We start from the raw sequence: 15,286 nt of genomic DNA, 5'->3' as shown, positions 1-15,286 counted from the left end.
CAGCTGTAGTCACAAGGCAGATACTTCCCCTGCACTCACAACTCATGCTCGCAATTCCAGAGTCATAAACACTACAGTGAAATGCAGACAACACAAACTGGAGCTGGGAGCTCCAGATAAAGGACAAAGACAAGGGTAGCACTGCTCACTGCGGAGGCACCTCACTAGCATTACTGATCACTAAAGCAGGTTAACAGAGAAGGCTGTGGATTATTACAAACACCCCATAAACCAACAATGCCACCTCTGAGTGGTGCTCTTACTTGTCTCCCAGATACTGAGGAACTGTTTCTCATGCTGGCAAATCTCTTCCAGATGTTTCACAAAGATATGCCCACGCCACATGCAAGTAGTGACTTTCTCAATCATATTGTTTGCAGTGGCTATGACATGCTTTGCTTCTTCTGTAAGTTTTTCAAGGAGCTCTTTGTTCTTTCCTGTCCCAGAAATAAGGCATGTAAAACCTTCATCAGCCTTGTTTCACAAAACCAAGGCATAATCAATAAATATTCGGCGTCACGGTACAGAGTCCTCCCATTTCCCATTTGAATCCCTAGTCAGAAGCCTGTGAACTCGTCACACCACCCTCCAACCCCTCAATTTTTTTCTGGGCAGAGCCAGGATCTTAGGAGAACCTAGAAACCTTCCCATGGAAGGCCCATACCCAAAACATGTGGAGGAAACACAAGTCATTTTGATCCATTCACATGACAAATGCTTTTCCATTATTGTGCAGCAATAACTTATTAGAACCTCTCAGAGAAAGGAGTCATCTCTACAAATTCACTGGATTTACAGGCTCAGAAGTCCAGTACAAATCCTGAAGTGGCTGCAGTGGAGTAGCACAAGAAGAGTACTAGCTCCCTCTTCCTTAGCCAGGCTGAATACACCTTGAGCTTTGAGAAAGGGAGCAAAACAAGAGCAGGACAATTTTTATATATTTGCTGCTCTGCAAAATGGAAGTGGGAAGGCAAAGAACACCTTTTCATAGACTCCTATAAATATACCCAAGAGACATACCATTGAAGTTGAAGATATGTTTGATGTCAGGCCACGTAAGCATGTGATGCAAAATCTGATCAAAATCATCCTCAAGCTCCCCAGTCTGGACAGGCCACGACTTCACAATAATAGCTGATACCAGCTGGCTGAACTGGTCCATGTTGTAGGAAGATATCGTCTCAAGGAGATTGTTCTGAGTCTGCACAAGGTACACAAGACAGAAGAGAGGAATGTATCAGCATTTCAGATCACACCGTGTCCATCTCTCTTGGGATCAGGCACCAATGCCAAGAAGTCACACCCCCAGTGCTGAGGTATATTCCTAAAAAGCTGTATGACGTGACTGACCCACAGATGATGGCAAAAGCATTATGAGTATTTTTCATAGACCCTTTATAACACGATCCTCAGCTCCTGATTTCTTGTAAATGTATTTTTTTTGTTGGTTTAACAAACTTAAACAGTCCACAGCAACTCAAGTGATGACAGCAATGTGCAACTCTCCTGCCACCACAACGCACATCCCTACACTATACCACAGGATTTCTATGCAGCACAAAATTTAACTTTTCCTACCTTGAAGAAAAATACGGTACCTGGCAAGCTGCAGCTACAGCCTCTGTGGCGCAGTCACGGAAACACGAGCTAATGGAAGAGTCAGTTGCTGACAATCGGAAGTGCTGACAGCAGTAGACTAAGATTTGGTTAACTGGAGGCTCCTGTAGGGCAAAAGGGAAATTTCTTATCAACTTGGTTTCCAAAATGTTTATTCTGAAAGCATGGAGTGCTGCTATTAAGATAATAAAAGGAACTAAGTTAAAAAAATTCAAGTTTCCTGGCAGAAACAAACATCAGCCCCATTTATCAGGATCTGGAAGAGAGATGAAACACAAAATGTGCTTGAAAAATCTTTTAGATGGTTTCAGTCTTAAATGTGTGATTACTTAATGTGCACCTCCCCAAGCCAAGCTTTCACCCAGAAATATTTCTTTCCCGATTATACCATGAAAATCAATGGCTTAAAGAATTTTGCAACTGATGCAGAAGACTGCCTATCCACTCTGTGTTTAGTCCACCAGCACACAGTGACTGCCTGTATTCTCCCCTACCTCCTTAATTCTTCTCTCCAGATCTGCAAGTAAAGTTGTCTTCCACCTCTCAGTGAACTGTTCATCTGGAAAGCTGATCATCACAAATTCATTCCAGGCCTGCAGGTGAGAACCAGACAAACACAAAACAATAAGTGCTGCGATTTAACAAGCAATTAAGGAAGTTAAAAGAATTACGTTGAGCCAAAGCCCCACACTCATCAGTCTGTGGTCCTCTCAGATGTTTCCATGCAGAAAAAGCACTCCCAGAGTTGCAAAAAGCAGCTTTTAAGCCCAAATAGCCTCAAAACGTCCCAGCTACTAAAGATGTTTGGATCAACCACTTCCACTTTGATGCTGGAAACTGTCGCAGGGAGAGGTGGGATCGGAGCGAGACAGTGTGTAAGGAGTTGCTCTTGGTTTTGCCTGCTGGAAGGCCTGCTGGACAATATGGCACGCGATGGTAAAACATCTTTTATTCATATTATTAGAAGATGACAAACCTGAAGTTCCCAATTAAAAGTGAATCTCACAAGCTCCACGTTTTTGTTCAATAACTTCTGGTTTAAAACATTCCTGAACCAGGTTCGAGTGTCTTTCAGAGCTTCATTGAAAACTTCTGCCACTGGGACTTGCTGCTTAGCATCTCTTGGAACCTGCCGCACACACAGAAGCAAAGATAATAACAATAATAGCTCAAGGAGAGCAACATACAACTGTTTTAAATAAATATTTCTAAAAGAGAAGGCCTAAATGCATCCAAAGCATACAGGGACAGGCTGAGAGAGTTAAGGTTGCTCAGCCTGGAGAAGAGAAGGCTCTGGGGTGAACTTATAGAGCCCTTCAGTATGGAAAAGGGGCCTACAGGAAAGGTGGGGAGGGGCCCTTTATCAGGGGGGTGCAGGGATAAGATGAGGGAAATGGTTTTGAGCTGAAAGGAGATACATTAGACACTGAGAAGCCATTTTTTGCTGTGAACGTGGGGAGGCCCTGGCCTAGGTTGCCCACAGAAGCCGTAGCTGCCTCATCCCTGGAGGGGTTCAAGGCCAGGCTGGATGGGGCTTGGAGTAACCTGATCCAGTGGGAAGTGTCCCTGCCCATGGCAGGGGGTGGGACTGGATGAGTTTTGAGGTCCCTTCCAACCCAAACCATTCTCTGATTCTATGAAGAGTCAAAATTGTTAACTGATTTCACAACTTTTTGAAAGTACCACAATCTTGGTTAATGTAGAGCATTAAGTTTTCCAGACTGAGAATGGATATGATCTAAAACCAGCCTCTGTTGTACCATTTTTGTAAAACTTCCAGCTATCTTGCTCCTATCAGGCCACGAATGGTTCTTCGGTACTCACTGCTGCAGGCTGAAGACTGGCAACCTTCGAAATCATCCTGGCAGAAGTGGCAGGAGTATCGTACAACCAGCCATGCTTGGTGTAACTGCAGATTTTCTTGTGCATCTTCAGGGAACAGGTCAAGAATAACTGCCAAGAGCGAGCCTCCAGACCTCTGAAGGACAATAAAGAGGAATAACTTATTTTCTGCTCAGGGAGATAACACAAAAAGAGCAAAACCCCACCAAATTCAACCAGACCTCCTCCCTCAGATGGGTTTGAAAAGTGTTGCAGTCTGTCAGAGAGACATAAATACAGGATTCTTTTATTCATACAGGTTTCAGTGTACATGTGAAAGCTCCAGGCATAACCCCACCCCACAGGCAGCGGTGTAAATAAAGACACTGATGCTCTTACAAAAATGCCCTTCAGTTACCTGGCCTGCTTCTCATCCAAGGTACAGAGCAGCGCCTTTAGAAGACCCACTACTATCTAAGAATGAAAAGAGAGAAATATTAAACTCTGGAAGGAATTTTACAGACTGGTTTCTCATCAGTTCAGGGGATGCTGTGAAAGGGGGATTTCAGTATTGTTCCATGCCTTCTCCAATGCTTTTATGTTTATAATAAACTTGCAAAAATTATTTACTGGGCATCAGAGACAACATCCAGGTGGCTGTTACAAGTACAAACGAAGCCTGCACTTCTTACAATTGAGGGGTTTAAAATTTCTTGGTAATAGTTGCAATGCCCAGCTTCTGCTGTCCCCAAGCATCTTCATAACCAGCAGGAAAATCTCTCAAAACCAGCAGCACCTCACCCAGACCCCCAAGGGCTGTGCAAGAAACAGTTTCAGGTAGCCATTTGAGGATCTCAGGATTAAAACAGTTGCCATCAGTGACTAACAGCAAATCCAGATAAGCAGATGCTTCTCCCATCAATGCCACAACGTTTTTTTGCTACAGATAGACCTTCTCATCCCCTCTTAGGAGTCTCCTACTTCAGAGCAACTCTTTTTGCCTTTAGGTCCGTTCTAGGCTCCTCGTGCTCTGCCCTGCTAACCCCACACTCCCTTCAGTGACCAGCAGTCCTGCTCAAAAGCGCATTTCAGCCCATCTTCAGCCGTTATCCCTTAGCTGGGTCAGAAGACAAACCTTTTTAGTTTGCCACGGAAAATCAGCATTCTCTAATCTGTAAGAAACACCTTGAAGAATAGCTAACAAATCTCTGGAGAAGCCTTCTATGAATTTAGCCAGGCTCTCCAGGGGCAGCACACTGATCCAGGATTTGTCCAGAGTCTTATCAAATTCCATCAAGTATTTCTTTTCTTCCATTAGTTTCAGCAGGGTTTCTCTGCAGGGAAGACAAAAAAAAAAAAAAGCTGTCACGTTTTCAAGGTACTAAAGGCTAAAAGCTTGTTCAGTCCACAGAGGACTCTTACTCCTGTGCTTTCTTCATCTTCAGCTGAAGAGCAGCAGAAGACCCCAAGACCCGGTAATTGCAGAAGCAACTTAAAACTACCGGGCAGAAGCACTCAAGGAAAACAAACTCTAAGTCTTGCTTAAATTCTGCACAATGCATGTCATGAGCCTCTTTAATTCACACCAGGCGTCAGCAGCCAAACGAGCTGCTCCATGGTTTGCACAATTAAGAGTTGTCTGTGTGCAAAAGATAACATACAGCTTTGCTGTACGCTGTAGACTCCGAGCAACCAACGTGGTCTGTCTTCTCAGAACCCAAGTATTCACCAGCAATAATACTTAACTATCAAAAACAAGAGAGTCAGAAAGAAAAGAGATGAAGATGACCACCACCAACTACTCTGACAAGGCACTGGATGCAACTACTAACTCTGGAAAACTCACCCGTCTTGCTTCTTCCTTGTTTCAGCAAATGGAAGCCCTTCCAGCCCCGCCCAGATGTCTTCTTCCATGGGCAAGTGGTCCTGCTGCAGAGGAGCAGCAAACAAATGCAGAAGAGGAAGAATCCACACCCACTGGTGTATTTGCTCATCAATGCATCTCTGGCACAAGTTTGTCAGGTGAACCTTCAAACTAGAAAAAAAATACCAAACACACACAGAATCACGAGGTTGGAAAAGACCCACTGGATCATCGAGTCCAACCATTCCTATCAAAAAAACCCAAAACACAACAGAAGAATAGGTTTTTATAGGACTCAAGAATGGCCTTGTAGGAGTGGAAGAAAAAAAAGGCTGCATCTGAGTCTCACTAGGTACCTTCAAATAATTTCTGGTTATTATTTTAGCTCAACCTTACCTCCATTGAGGAGTCTATATGGAAAATGTTTAAGACTCAAAGGTATAATCTTACTTGAATCTCTCTACTAGGGACAATTCTCAGAATCCCTGGTTGGGCTGAAGTACTGCAAAGGTCTGCAAAAAGAGATTTAGTAGCTACAGCTGTGCAAGTGAAGTACTAGAAATTAGAGCGCCAGATAAGCAATTAGATAGCGGTCTAATAAGCAGGCACTCTGAGGAAAAAAATCAACAAAAAAAAAAGTGTAACGATGCATGCCAGAGGAGATCGAAAGACTCCAAATAAGGCATTTAAATTGAAAGGAGTAAACACATGAAGACCCTGATTATTGGAGTTGTTAAGTATGAACAGCAAACAGGTAAGAAGGTAGAAACTGCTTGACAGAAAAGGGTAACACCTAAGATTTTATGTATAAAGGTAAAAACAATGGTTTTAACTCAATCAACCACTCTGGCAACTGTGAGACCCTGCAATAAAGGAAATGCAGTTTGGACAAAAGTAAAAAAATTGCTCACGTGAAGAAAGGCATGTGACTGTAAAAGGGCCCCAGAGAGGTTGTGCAATCTCCATCCCTCAAGTTTCTCAGAACACAACTGCAGTGTTGCTTGGACCTTAGCTCTGCTTTGAGCAGGAAGTTGGAACCAAGACCTCCAAAGGTGCCTTCTAATCTGTTTTTCTTCCCGATTCTCTGACACTAGAGAGCTGAATCCCTTATTGCTTTATCACAGGATGCTACACTTGCAGCTAAACCAGCCCAGTTATCTTCTAAGTGCTCCAGTAACATACATACCTAGTACCTAGAAAAGCCTTTTGCATGTGATGAATTTCATCCAGTATTTCTTGCTGTGGCCTCTTATCCAGGCACAAGAGGCTACACATGTCAGACAGATAGCTTTTAGTTGCTGGCAGCTCAAGGCTTTCAGCTGCTGTGAGAATGGAGAGCCCCAGAGCTAGTTTACTTTTTATTACTATTTTCTCTTGTGATGCTTTTCCATCTTCTGGTGCAAGGAAAGGAAGAGCTATTACCTTCACATATTTTAGCAGCAAATCATTCACCTAGGATAAAGAAGGGAAGAAACATAGAACCATAGAATCACAGAATCACCAGGTTGGAAAAGACCCACCGGATCATCGAGTCCAACCATTCCCATCAATCACTAAACCACGTCCCTCAGCACCTCATCCACCCGTCCCTTAAACACCTCCAGGGAAGGTGACTCAATCCCCTCCCTGGGCAGCCTGTTCCAGTGCCCAATGACCCTTTCCCTGAAAAATTTTTTCCTAATGTCCAGCCTGAACCTCCCCTGGCGGAGCTTGAGGCCATTCCCTCTCGTCCTGTCCCCTGTCCCTTGGGAGAAGAGCCCAGCTCCCTCCTCTCCACAACCTCCTTTCAGGTAGTTGGAGAGAGCAATGAGGTCTCCCCTCAGCCTCCTCTTCTCCAGGCTAAACACCCCCAGCTCTCTCAGCCGTTCCTCATAAGGCCTGTTCTCCAGCCCCCTCACCAGCTTCGTTGCTCTTCTCTGGACTCGCTCCAGAGCCTCAACATCCTTCTTGTGGTGAGGGGCCCAGAACTGAACACAGGATTCGAGGAGCGGTCTCACCAGTGCCGAGTACAGAGGGAGGATAACCTCCCTGGACCTGCTGGTGACACCGTTTCTGATCCAAGCCAAGATGCCCTTGGCCTTCTTGGCCACCTGGGCCACTGCTGGCTCGTGTTCAGTCACTGTCAACCAACAGCCCCAGGTCCTTCTCCTCCAGGCAGCTTTCATACCAAACACAGCATTAGTTCCCCAACAAGTCTCTTTCTTTTGAATTGAGGACTCCAGAAGCCCCGTCTGCATCACTGCTTAGAACTGGAGCACTAAGAGCTCATTCCAAAGAAAATGGAAGACTTGGAGACAAGATGAGCGTAGATAAGTTGGCGATAGAGCGACTGGCAGCAAGACTTAAAGACCAGGCTTAGGAAATTAATATCCAGACACAAATCCCACTCAAGTAAGAATTTGCAACATCAAATGCTGCTGACCAGCATGAGCTATTTGGAATGGCACCTAATTGCAGAGGTGGGAGTGAGGTTCCCCAGGCAGACGGTGGCAGTCACCCTAAGAGGTTCCCCTCTGTGACTGACACATCCTGAACCTTTTGACTGGAAAAGCAAAACAAACCCAACAAGGGCAACAGCAAAATCCAAGAGTCGTGTTTAGTTACTGTAGGCCTGTTTTCTACTACTTGTCAAAAGAAAAGAGATTACCTGCTCTTTGCCAAAGTCTAACTCTGTCCATCGCATTGGCTTGCCATCATACACCCATGGGTCTACTGTAACGGCATAGAACTGTTTCAGCTGGTGTAAGAAGTTTCTCAGATTGTCAGGACTGCAGGTTTGAAGAGTGCTGAAGATATTTTCTAACATAATATTTGCAGCTATTATCTTCCCTTTCACCACGTCTTTTTTTTTACTGCCAAGAATCCTATTCCAAACGCTTTTCACTGTGGAAGGTTTTACACACACGATATCATCATACTGATGCCATTCTACAAAAAGCAACACAGAGAAGAACACACGAGAACAATCATTAGAGAAACACACACACATCTAAGCATGCCTTCACTCTTTCAGCTGTCCATAGAAATAGCCCCACAGACCCATTAAGCTTCCAACTCCAGTGCTTCCTAATAATAATGCTAGTCTATATGACGTTAGAGACCATCCCACTAAAAAAAAACATGGAACATCCCAATATGCAGATCCAGCCAGGAAAGCTCACCTCTGTTGTAGAGCAACTGGCTTTTTATAAATAAGCAGCGATTCACGTAACCACCTGAAACTGGATCCTTGTAAATAAATTCATACTCCCCTTCAACAAAATATTTGTAAGCAATGCTTTTGTTCAGATTTTGTTTTGCGAGAGTTACAGTTCCTTGAATGAGGTATCCATGTTCTCCTAGATGCCTGGGAAACACAAAATGGAGCAAAGAAAGGCAAAGGATATGTCAGCTTTCAATATATTTTCTTTTCCATACATCACTCCATTTTTAATAGGAATGGTGATTATCCTCCCAGGATGAAAGTTTTAGATCAGTTATCTCCACTATGAAAACCCTTTGTAGCAATATCTACCTATAGAGATAGAGCTACGAGTCTTACGTATTAAATGAAGTACTGTATTTCATCCTGTTCTCCAGAGCCAAAACACTCTCACGCCTCTGTGTGTCTCAGGAAGGCACTTACTTGGTGCAAGTCATCTCACAAATGTTGTCTTTCCAGTTTTCATAGGGAGAAATGCCTTCAGCCCTGATGAACACTCTGTGGGTCTCAGGGTTTATTTTGAAGTCATTGGATAATATTGCATGGAAATATACAGTAACATCATCGCTTTGGCTCACAGAACTACAAGAAAAAAATAGAAAGAATCCTAATTTTAACCTTTTTTCTTCAAATTACACTAATGATTACAAAAAACAAGTAAGATTTGAGCCTCTAGCTTACTGGATGCAAGAGCCCGAAGCTCTGTCAGCAGTTTGCTCAAACTGATGTTACATAGCAGACCTACTGTAAAGCCTGGCACAAAAAAAAAGGAAAAATAGGTTCCTAAAGGCAGCATGAAATGCTCTGGTTGCATGCAGCTGCATCACCGCCTTGGAAAGCCTCACCCAGCAGAGATACCTGCTTTACCCCTCTTTCAGTTCATACACATTAAGCAAAACAAGTTCTACCAATCAAAACAGCTCTTCACACCATTAATCTAGAGAGTTACATGTGTGAAGCACATGTTGCTTAGAAGAGTAAGAAATAAGAGGGAATCATTTTTTTATTTATCAGATACTCAAAGAGGTTCAAGTAGCAAGTAGATATACTTTGCTACTCAAGTAGCAAGTAGATATACATGACCTGTACTGGCACTCCCAGTTAAACACCAGCTCTCTTTCGCATAAGCAGTAGTTTATCTCAGTTTTAAGGCAATCCTGTGTCCACATATAGTCTAGAATCATAGAATCATAGAATAACCAGGTTGGAAGAGACCCACCGGATCATCGAGTCCAACCATTCCTATCAAACACTAAACCATGTCCCTTAGCACCTCGTCCACCTGTCCCTTAAACACCTCCAGGGAAGGTGACTCAACCCCCTCCCTGGGCAGCCTCTGCCAGTGCCCAATGACCCTTTCTGTGAAGAATTTTTTCCTAATGTCCAGCCTAAACCTCCCCTGGTGGAGCTTGAGGCCATTCCCTCTTGTCCTGTCCCCCTAAGTCTAGTCTTAGGATTTCATTGCCCTCCCTCAGTCTGAAGTCCTCTAGTCCTCCTCACACCAAATCCTAGAATTGAAGAATGCAGGGGTGTTCCCACCTGTCTTTAATCTTATCTACAGGTTTCTGGTTCCTTTGTTGGTTTTTGTCCTTGCTGTTTGTTACAGCTGAAGCATAATCCCTCCTAGAAACCTCAGGTCCCTTGGTCAGACTTGTCTTCTCAGTTACTTCAGGTCGCTTGGTTGGACTTGTCTTCTCAGTTACTTTGTCGACTTTCTCATTTGGGGTTTTCTTTTTCTCCTTCCCGTCTTCATTCTGCAATAGGAAGACAGACAACACCCAATTAAACAGGAGACCCTCGAAGTTCAGCACCCATAGAAATACCCAACATTTCTTCAAAGGGATGGGGATTCCCAGAAACCACAGCATATCAGCTAGCATCACGCTTCTGGAAATACTAATTGCTCGCTGAAGGAAGCTACTGGTTAAGGCAGATAATGCATGGACTGCAAGAGGAACCCAGTCTACAAACATCAGCAAGAAGTGGGGTCAACAAGCCACAGGTCCCAAGAGGACAGGGTGTAAACAAAATACAAGATAACCAACAGGAACTTACAGTTTTACAGGCCTGTCTGTGAGTGAGACACAGACACCTACAAAGCCAACACATGAAGATCTCCTTGTCAGAGGAGACCCGACAGAGCTCACTGGAGAGCACACATGGAAGGGCTGGCTGGAGAAGACAATTCATAGCTCCTGGGGGTAACTGAGCAACCACTGAGCGACAGCACGGCACTAGAACTAACACACAGGAGAGGAAAACTCAAAACAAAAAAAATGCTTCATAGTGTTCCCTGCGTTCTCCCCGCAGCCCCGGCCCCGTGGTCTTCAGCTTTACTGACAGTACAAGAGAATCTTTGCCCAACTCAGCTATAGAGGTGCCAATGTCCACTCACACACTCACCTTGGAAGGTGAAGAGCTGGCTTTCTGCCTCCTGTCTTGTGTCTCCTTCCCAGCCTGCAAGCCTTTAACCACAGGCGGAGTCTTCGTGTCTTGACGTTCAGCATGAGGAGTTGCAGGCTTACTTTTAGGTGCTGGCGTACCAGAAGACGACTCAGAGGAAACGCTTGCTCTCTCTTCTGTTGAGGCCAGTTTCTTACTGCTATCCAAGGACTGAGACTCTGGTCTGGTTTCTGGAAGCTGGTCAGCGTCAGGGGCACAACCACCTCCTTCCACGTTACTCCTGATCACTTCTCCACACTCCGTGGTACTTCCATCCCCTACCTTCTCCTTTGGGGCTACAGAGCTTGGAGACGGGGCAGCCACATTATCCGTGCTGCTCTGTTTTGGTGGGGTTATCGTATCTACACTGCTGTGACTGTCTTCTGCAACCACTTCCAGATTTCCAGTGTCCTTTCCCAAGTCACCCAACACCCTCTTGCTTTCATTCGCATCTCTGTTGTCACCAGCAAGTACACCAGCACCCGGTTTGGCTACTTCACTGCCCAGGGTTTGGATTTCTTGCGGAATAACACAGGTATTGGACAATTCTGTGGTTTGAGCTGGTGCTGTGTTTAGAGAAGGCAGAGAGTCCTGCTCCCCAGAGCTGGAAGGACCCTTCTTTGATTTATTCTATAAAGAAAAAGAACACCACAATGTCTGTTTGTTCACTATCAAGGAGAAATTCTTTGCCACCTCCTGGTGTCACTGGGTTAATAGGGAATAAGCAGGAAGAGAAGGGACAGGATCAGACAGCACCTTCTACTGAACATGAGGAACTCTTGAGAATTCTGTAGGTTTCATATTCAAGACTTCCTCAGCAGGAACACAGAGCAGTACTAAGCACGATGCTCACAAACAAGATCAGACCAATCACTAAGCTGAATTCAGTACTGTTTCCCCCACTGCAGCAAAGGTCAGGGGGAGCTGTGCCACTCAGCATCTCAGCTCTCTGCATACACAACATCTCACATAAGCAAACACAGCCCCCCAGTTTGCCTGGAAACACAGGCAGCAGCACCCAGAGGCTGGCCAAAGGGACTCCTGAGGATGCAGCCCAGCCCTAGTGCTTTACAAGAGAGAGCAACGAGTTACCAGCTACTCCTGCTCCTCAGCACCAAAGAGCCTTACCTTCTTCTGTGGCACCTCAGAAGAATCACCAGCCATGCTCTGAGGTGCCATCTCCGAGTCATCCTTTACACCCTCCTGCAGCGATGCTCCGTCCTTCTCCTTTTCTGTTTCAGAGGTAGAAGCCCCATCACCACCTTCTCCCTTCAAGCCTCCTCCAGGCTCTGCTCCTCTGTCAGAGGCTGGAGCGAGCTTCACCTCTCTTCTTTCTGCAGTGGAGGCAAGGTTCATTGTTAAGCTAGAGACTGAGGAAAGCAAACAGCCCTCAGCTGGCGGTGAGCAAGCAGGGCCTGCTGCTGACTAAATGTATTGATCGAATTGACAGGAGCCACTTTGCCGTTCCCTGCGCAAGAGCTGCCGCTAGCACCGGCACCATCCTCCCTGGCACAACGTCCTTCCCTCTCGAAGGCCCCTGCAGTCAGCAACAGAATTATTAGGATAAGAAACCACTGTATTGAGGTCCTGATCCCCCCCATGTCCTACCTCCAGCTAACATGCCGCTGGCTAAAGCAGCAGGTGCTGTGAACCTCGGCCACCTGTCACGATGCTCAAGGCTCCCAGGATGTGTGATGACAGTACCATGGGAACCATTCTGCTTTCACAGCCTTCTGGGTGACCTCTACCACCTGCCTGAGCGCTGGGAAGCTCCCTTTTTTTCATCGACAGTTTTATCCGGTCCTTAAAACCCATGAAAAGGCAGCTCAGAACCTAGACAGGCATCGGAGCAGATCGCTGCCTTCTGCAGTCCTGTTCCACAGGCTCCTCAGCAATGAGATCAACCAGCACCAAGAGACACTGATTTCCTCTGAGTATTCTTGGGAGCAGGAGCACAAAAATCACAGTGCAGGTAGCTCACAGCCCCTTTGAGTATCACAGCCCAAAGGCTGCACCCTGTTTAACAGCAGTGGGTTGTTTCGCACCTGAAGCAAACACCTTCTCCAACAGCATTTCACATCTAATTTATTATCATGCTGTTAAGTCTTCCTTGAGCTTTTCCTGCTCCTCAGTGACTCCTTTGGCAACAGGCTTTGACTTGCACACATTTACTTGGTAGAACTCCCTGGTACACCAGAGAGCATATTTACCTGGTAAAGCACTAAAACTCCTTTCACCACCTTTAACCGTGCCCAGAAGCAGGGACAAAGCTTTTGGACCATCAGAACAGACGCTTTGGATGTTTTTCCCACAGCATTTAAGACCTGGAGAACCTGGATTTGTTACCTTGCCATCCTGAATTGCTGGATTTGCTAAGAACTGATCTCAACAGCGCTACCGCAGGCTGATTCAGATTTACTGTAGTCTTTCAGGACCCTACTTCATTTCAATGTATCAAAGCAATTCTGGTAGCCTGGGTCACTTGCTCTTTAAACAAATAAATGATTGGGAAGTGTTTCGCTGCAGTGTAACTGCATTCATTGTGTACTTGATTCTGTTCCTGCTCACAGAGGCAGAACGCCCCATCCCTGGAGGTGTTCAAGGCCAGGTTGGATGGGGCTTGGAGCAACCTGATCTAGTGGGACGTCCCTGCCCATGGGGGGTTGGAACTGGATGATCTTCCAACTCAAACTATTCTGTGATTCTAATCAGTGTGTCGTCAAACCTAAGTTCAGGCAATGAATTCCAGACCTAACGCTAAGCTGAAGACAGGAATTCTGGTTCAAGAGGGATGAGTTTTTCTAACACAGCATTGCACAAAATGGCACCAGCTCATCTGCAAAATGAAACTGGACGTCTGATCACAAAGAACACGTGTAGGAGATGTTAACAACCAGCTCACTTCCCTCTCCATCCCCCACCAGTCACTGCAAAGCGAGGAAAACTCAGCCTCTGTTGAGCAATAGGAGGGAAGTCAGAGATGAGAGCAGTGTGGGATGACCTGGCAGGGCAGAGTAGAGCAGCCTGAGCTCCATGGGCACCAGCCGGCACCCACGGAGCCCGGATACATCAGCCCAGAGCGTGTCCCCAGCCCACCCCACCTTCCTACCTGGATCCTCATCCCCCGTGCCGGGAGCCAGCTGGGCCCCAGGTTGGCTGCAGACACCAGGGGAATCCTCCCCAGAAAGCAAGTGATGCTCAGGGCGCTCCATGCTTCCCAGCCGCAAAATCTGCGATAAGCTTTGCCGGAGCCACAGCGGGAGAGAGAAAAAAGGGATGGGGTGAGAAGAGAAATACACACGTTAACGGGAAGCGATGGAGAAGAGAAACACACACGTTAACGGGAAGCCACGGAGAAACACACGCGTTAATGGCAAGCCATGGAAAGAAATACACACGTTAACGGGAAGCCATGGACCTCGAAACCTTCTGCACGGTTTTATTTTTAGGAAGCAAACTGGGACACTCAGGAGCGAGGTCTTCGCGCTGGGTGGGAAAACCCCAAGGCTTTGGAAGGTGAAGGAGCACAAGCAGCTGCTCCCTCCCCGCAGGGGCTTTCCCGAAGGAAAAGCGGGGGGTGGGGGGGCACGGCGAGGGCTGAAGGGCACGGCGAGGGCTGAAGGGCACGGCGAGGGCAGCTCGGGTCTCGGGGAGCCCCTCAAGCGGCCCCACCAGCAGCCTCGCTCCCTGCCCCGGGCAGCCCCGGGGTCCGCGGGGCGTTATCCCCGCCCGGAGCCCCGAACACCGCCCCCAACCCCGCATAGCCCGGGGGAGGGGGCGCGGCTAACAGAGGGGGGCGTGGTTAACCCGCGGGGGCGTGGCCTGTATGCAAATGAGGGTCAGCTCGGCCCCGGGTAGGCGCCGGCTCCCGCGCGATATGCAAATGAGGCGGGGGGATGGACCAATGGGGGGGCGAGGGGCACGGGGGATGCAAATGAGGCGGCGGGGATGGGGGGGGGGGGGCAGCGAGACCGGGCGCTCCCGGCCTGGAAGCGGGGGGATGGGATGGATGGGGGCTGGGAGGCACCGGGAGGGAATTCGGATACGGGGAGGGATGTCCCGGGTGCACCGGGAGAGGAAACGGATGAGCAGGGCGCGACCGGGTGCACCGGAGGGTGTCGGGGGCACCGGGGGACACCGGGGACCAGGATGGACGGGGATTGGGAGGCACCGGGAGGGAATTGCAATACGGGGAGGGGTGTCCCGGGTGCACGGGGAGAGGAGAGGAGGGGGATGCCCAGAGCACGGCTGGATGCTCCGGAGGGATCCAGTCGCACCGGAGGGGTCGGGGGCATCGGGGGACACCGGGGGCCTGGATGGACCGGGACTGGGAGGCACTG

General features: G+C 47.3%; 1 protein-coding gene across 1 annotated transcript in view; it reads right to left on the bottom strand.

Moving 5' to 3' along the window:
- Window positions 1-14,158, bottom strand: part of RNF213 (ring finger protein 213) — a 50,565-nt gene extending 36,407 nt beyond the window's left edge. The window contains exons 1-17 of the mRNA XM_069872929.1: window positions 14,056-14,158; window positions 12,075-12,280; window positions 10,908-11,576; window positions 10,044-10,258; window positions 8,928-9,086; window positions 8,464-8,648; window positions 7,950-8,230; window positions 6,489-6,754; window positions 5,285-5,473; window positions 4,574-4,772; window positions 3,857-3,912; window positions 3,442-3,595; window positions 2,594-2,746; window positions 2,112-2,210; window positions 1,599-1,721; window positions 1,021-1,201; window positions 264-437 (exon numbers count right to left, since the gene is read on the bottom strand). Of these exons, the coding sequence (XP_069729030.1) occupies window positions 264-437; window positions 1,021-1,201; window positions 1,599-1,721; window positions 2,112-2,210; window positions 2,594-2,746; window positions 3,442-3,595; window positions 3,857-3,912; window positions 4,574-4,772; window positions 5,285-5,473; window positions 6,489-6,754; window positions 7,950-8,230; window positions 8,464-8,648; window positions 8,928-9,086; window positions 10,044-10,258; window positions 10,908-11,576; window positions 12,075-12,280; window positions 14,056-14,158 (3,412 nt within the window). The remainder of the gene's footprint in view (window positions 1-263; window positions 438-1,020; window positions 1,202-1,598; window positions 1,722-2,111; window positions 2,211-2,593; window positions 2,747-3,441; window positions 3,596-3,856; window positions 3,913-4,573; window positions 4,773-5,284; window positions 5,474-6,488; window positions 6,755-7,949; window positions 8,231-8,463; window positions 8,649-8,927; window positions 9,087-10,043; window positions 10,259-10,907; window positions 11,577-12,074; window positions 12,281-14,055) is intronic.
- Window positions 14,159-15,286: the final 1,128 nt, after the last annotated feature.

The sequence above is a fragment of the Phaenicophaeus curvirostris genome, chromosome 19, assembly GCF_032191515.1.
Source record: "Phaenicophaeus curvirostris isolate KB17595 chromosome 19, BPBGC_Pcur_1.0, whole genome shotgun sequence".
Lineage (NCBI taxonomy): Eukaryota > Metazoa > Chordata > Aves > Cuculiformes > Cuculidae > Phaenicophaeus > Phaenicophaeus curvirostris.
The sequence above is the reverse complement of the archived record's forward strand: the minus strand, read 5'-3'. Positions and strand labels throughout refer to the sequence as shown.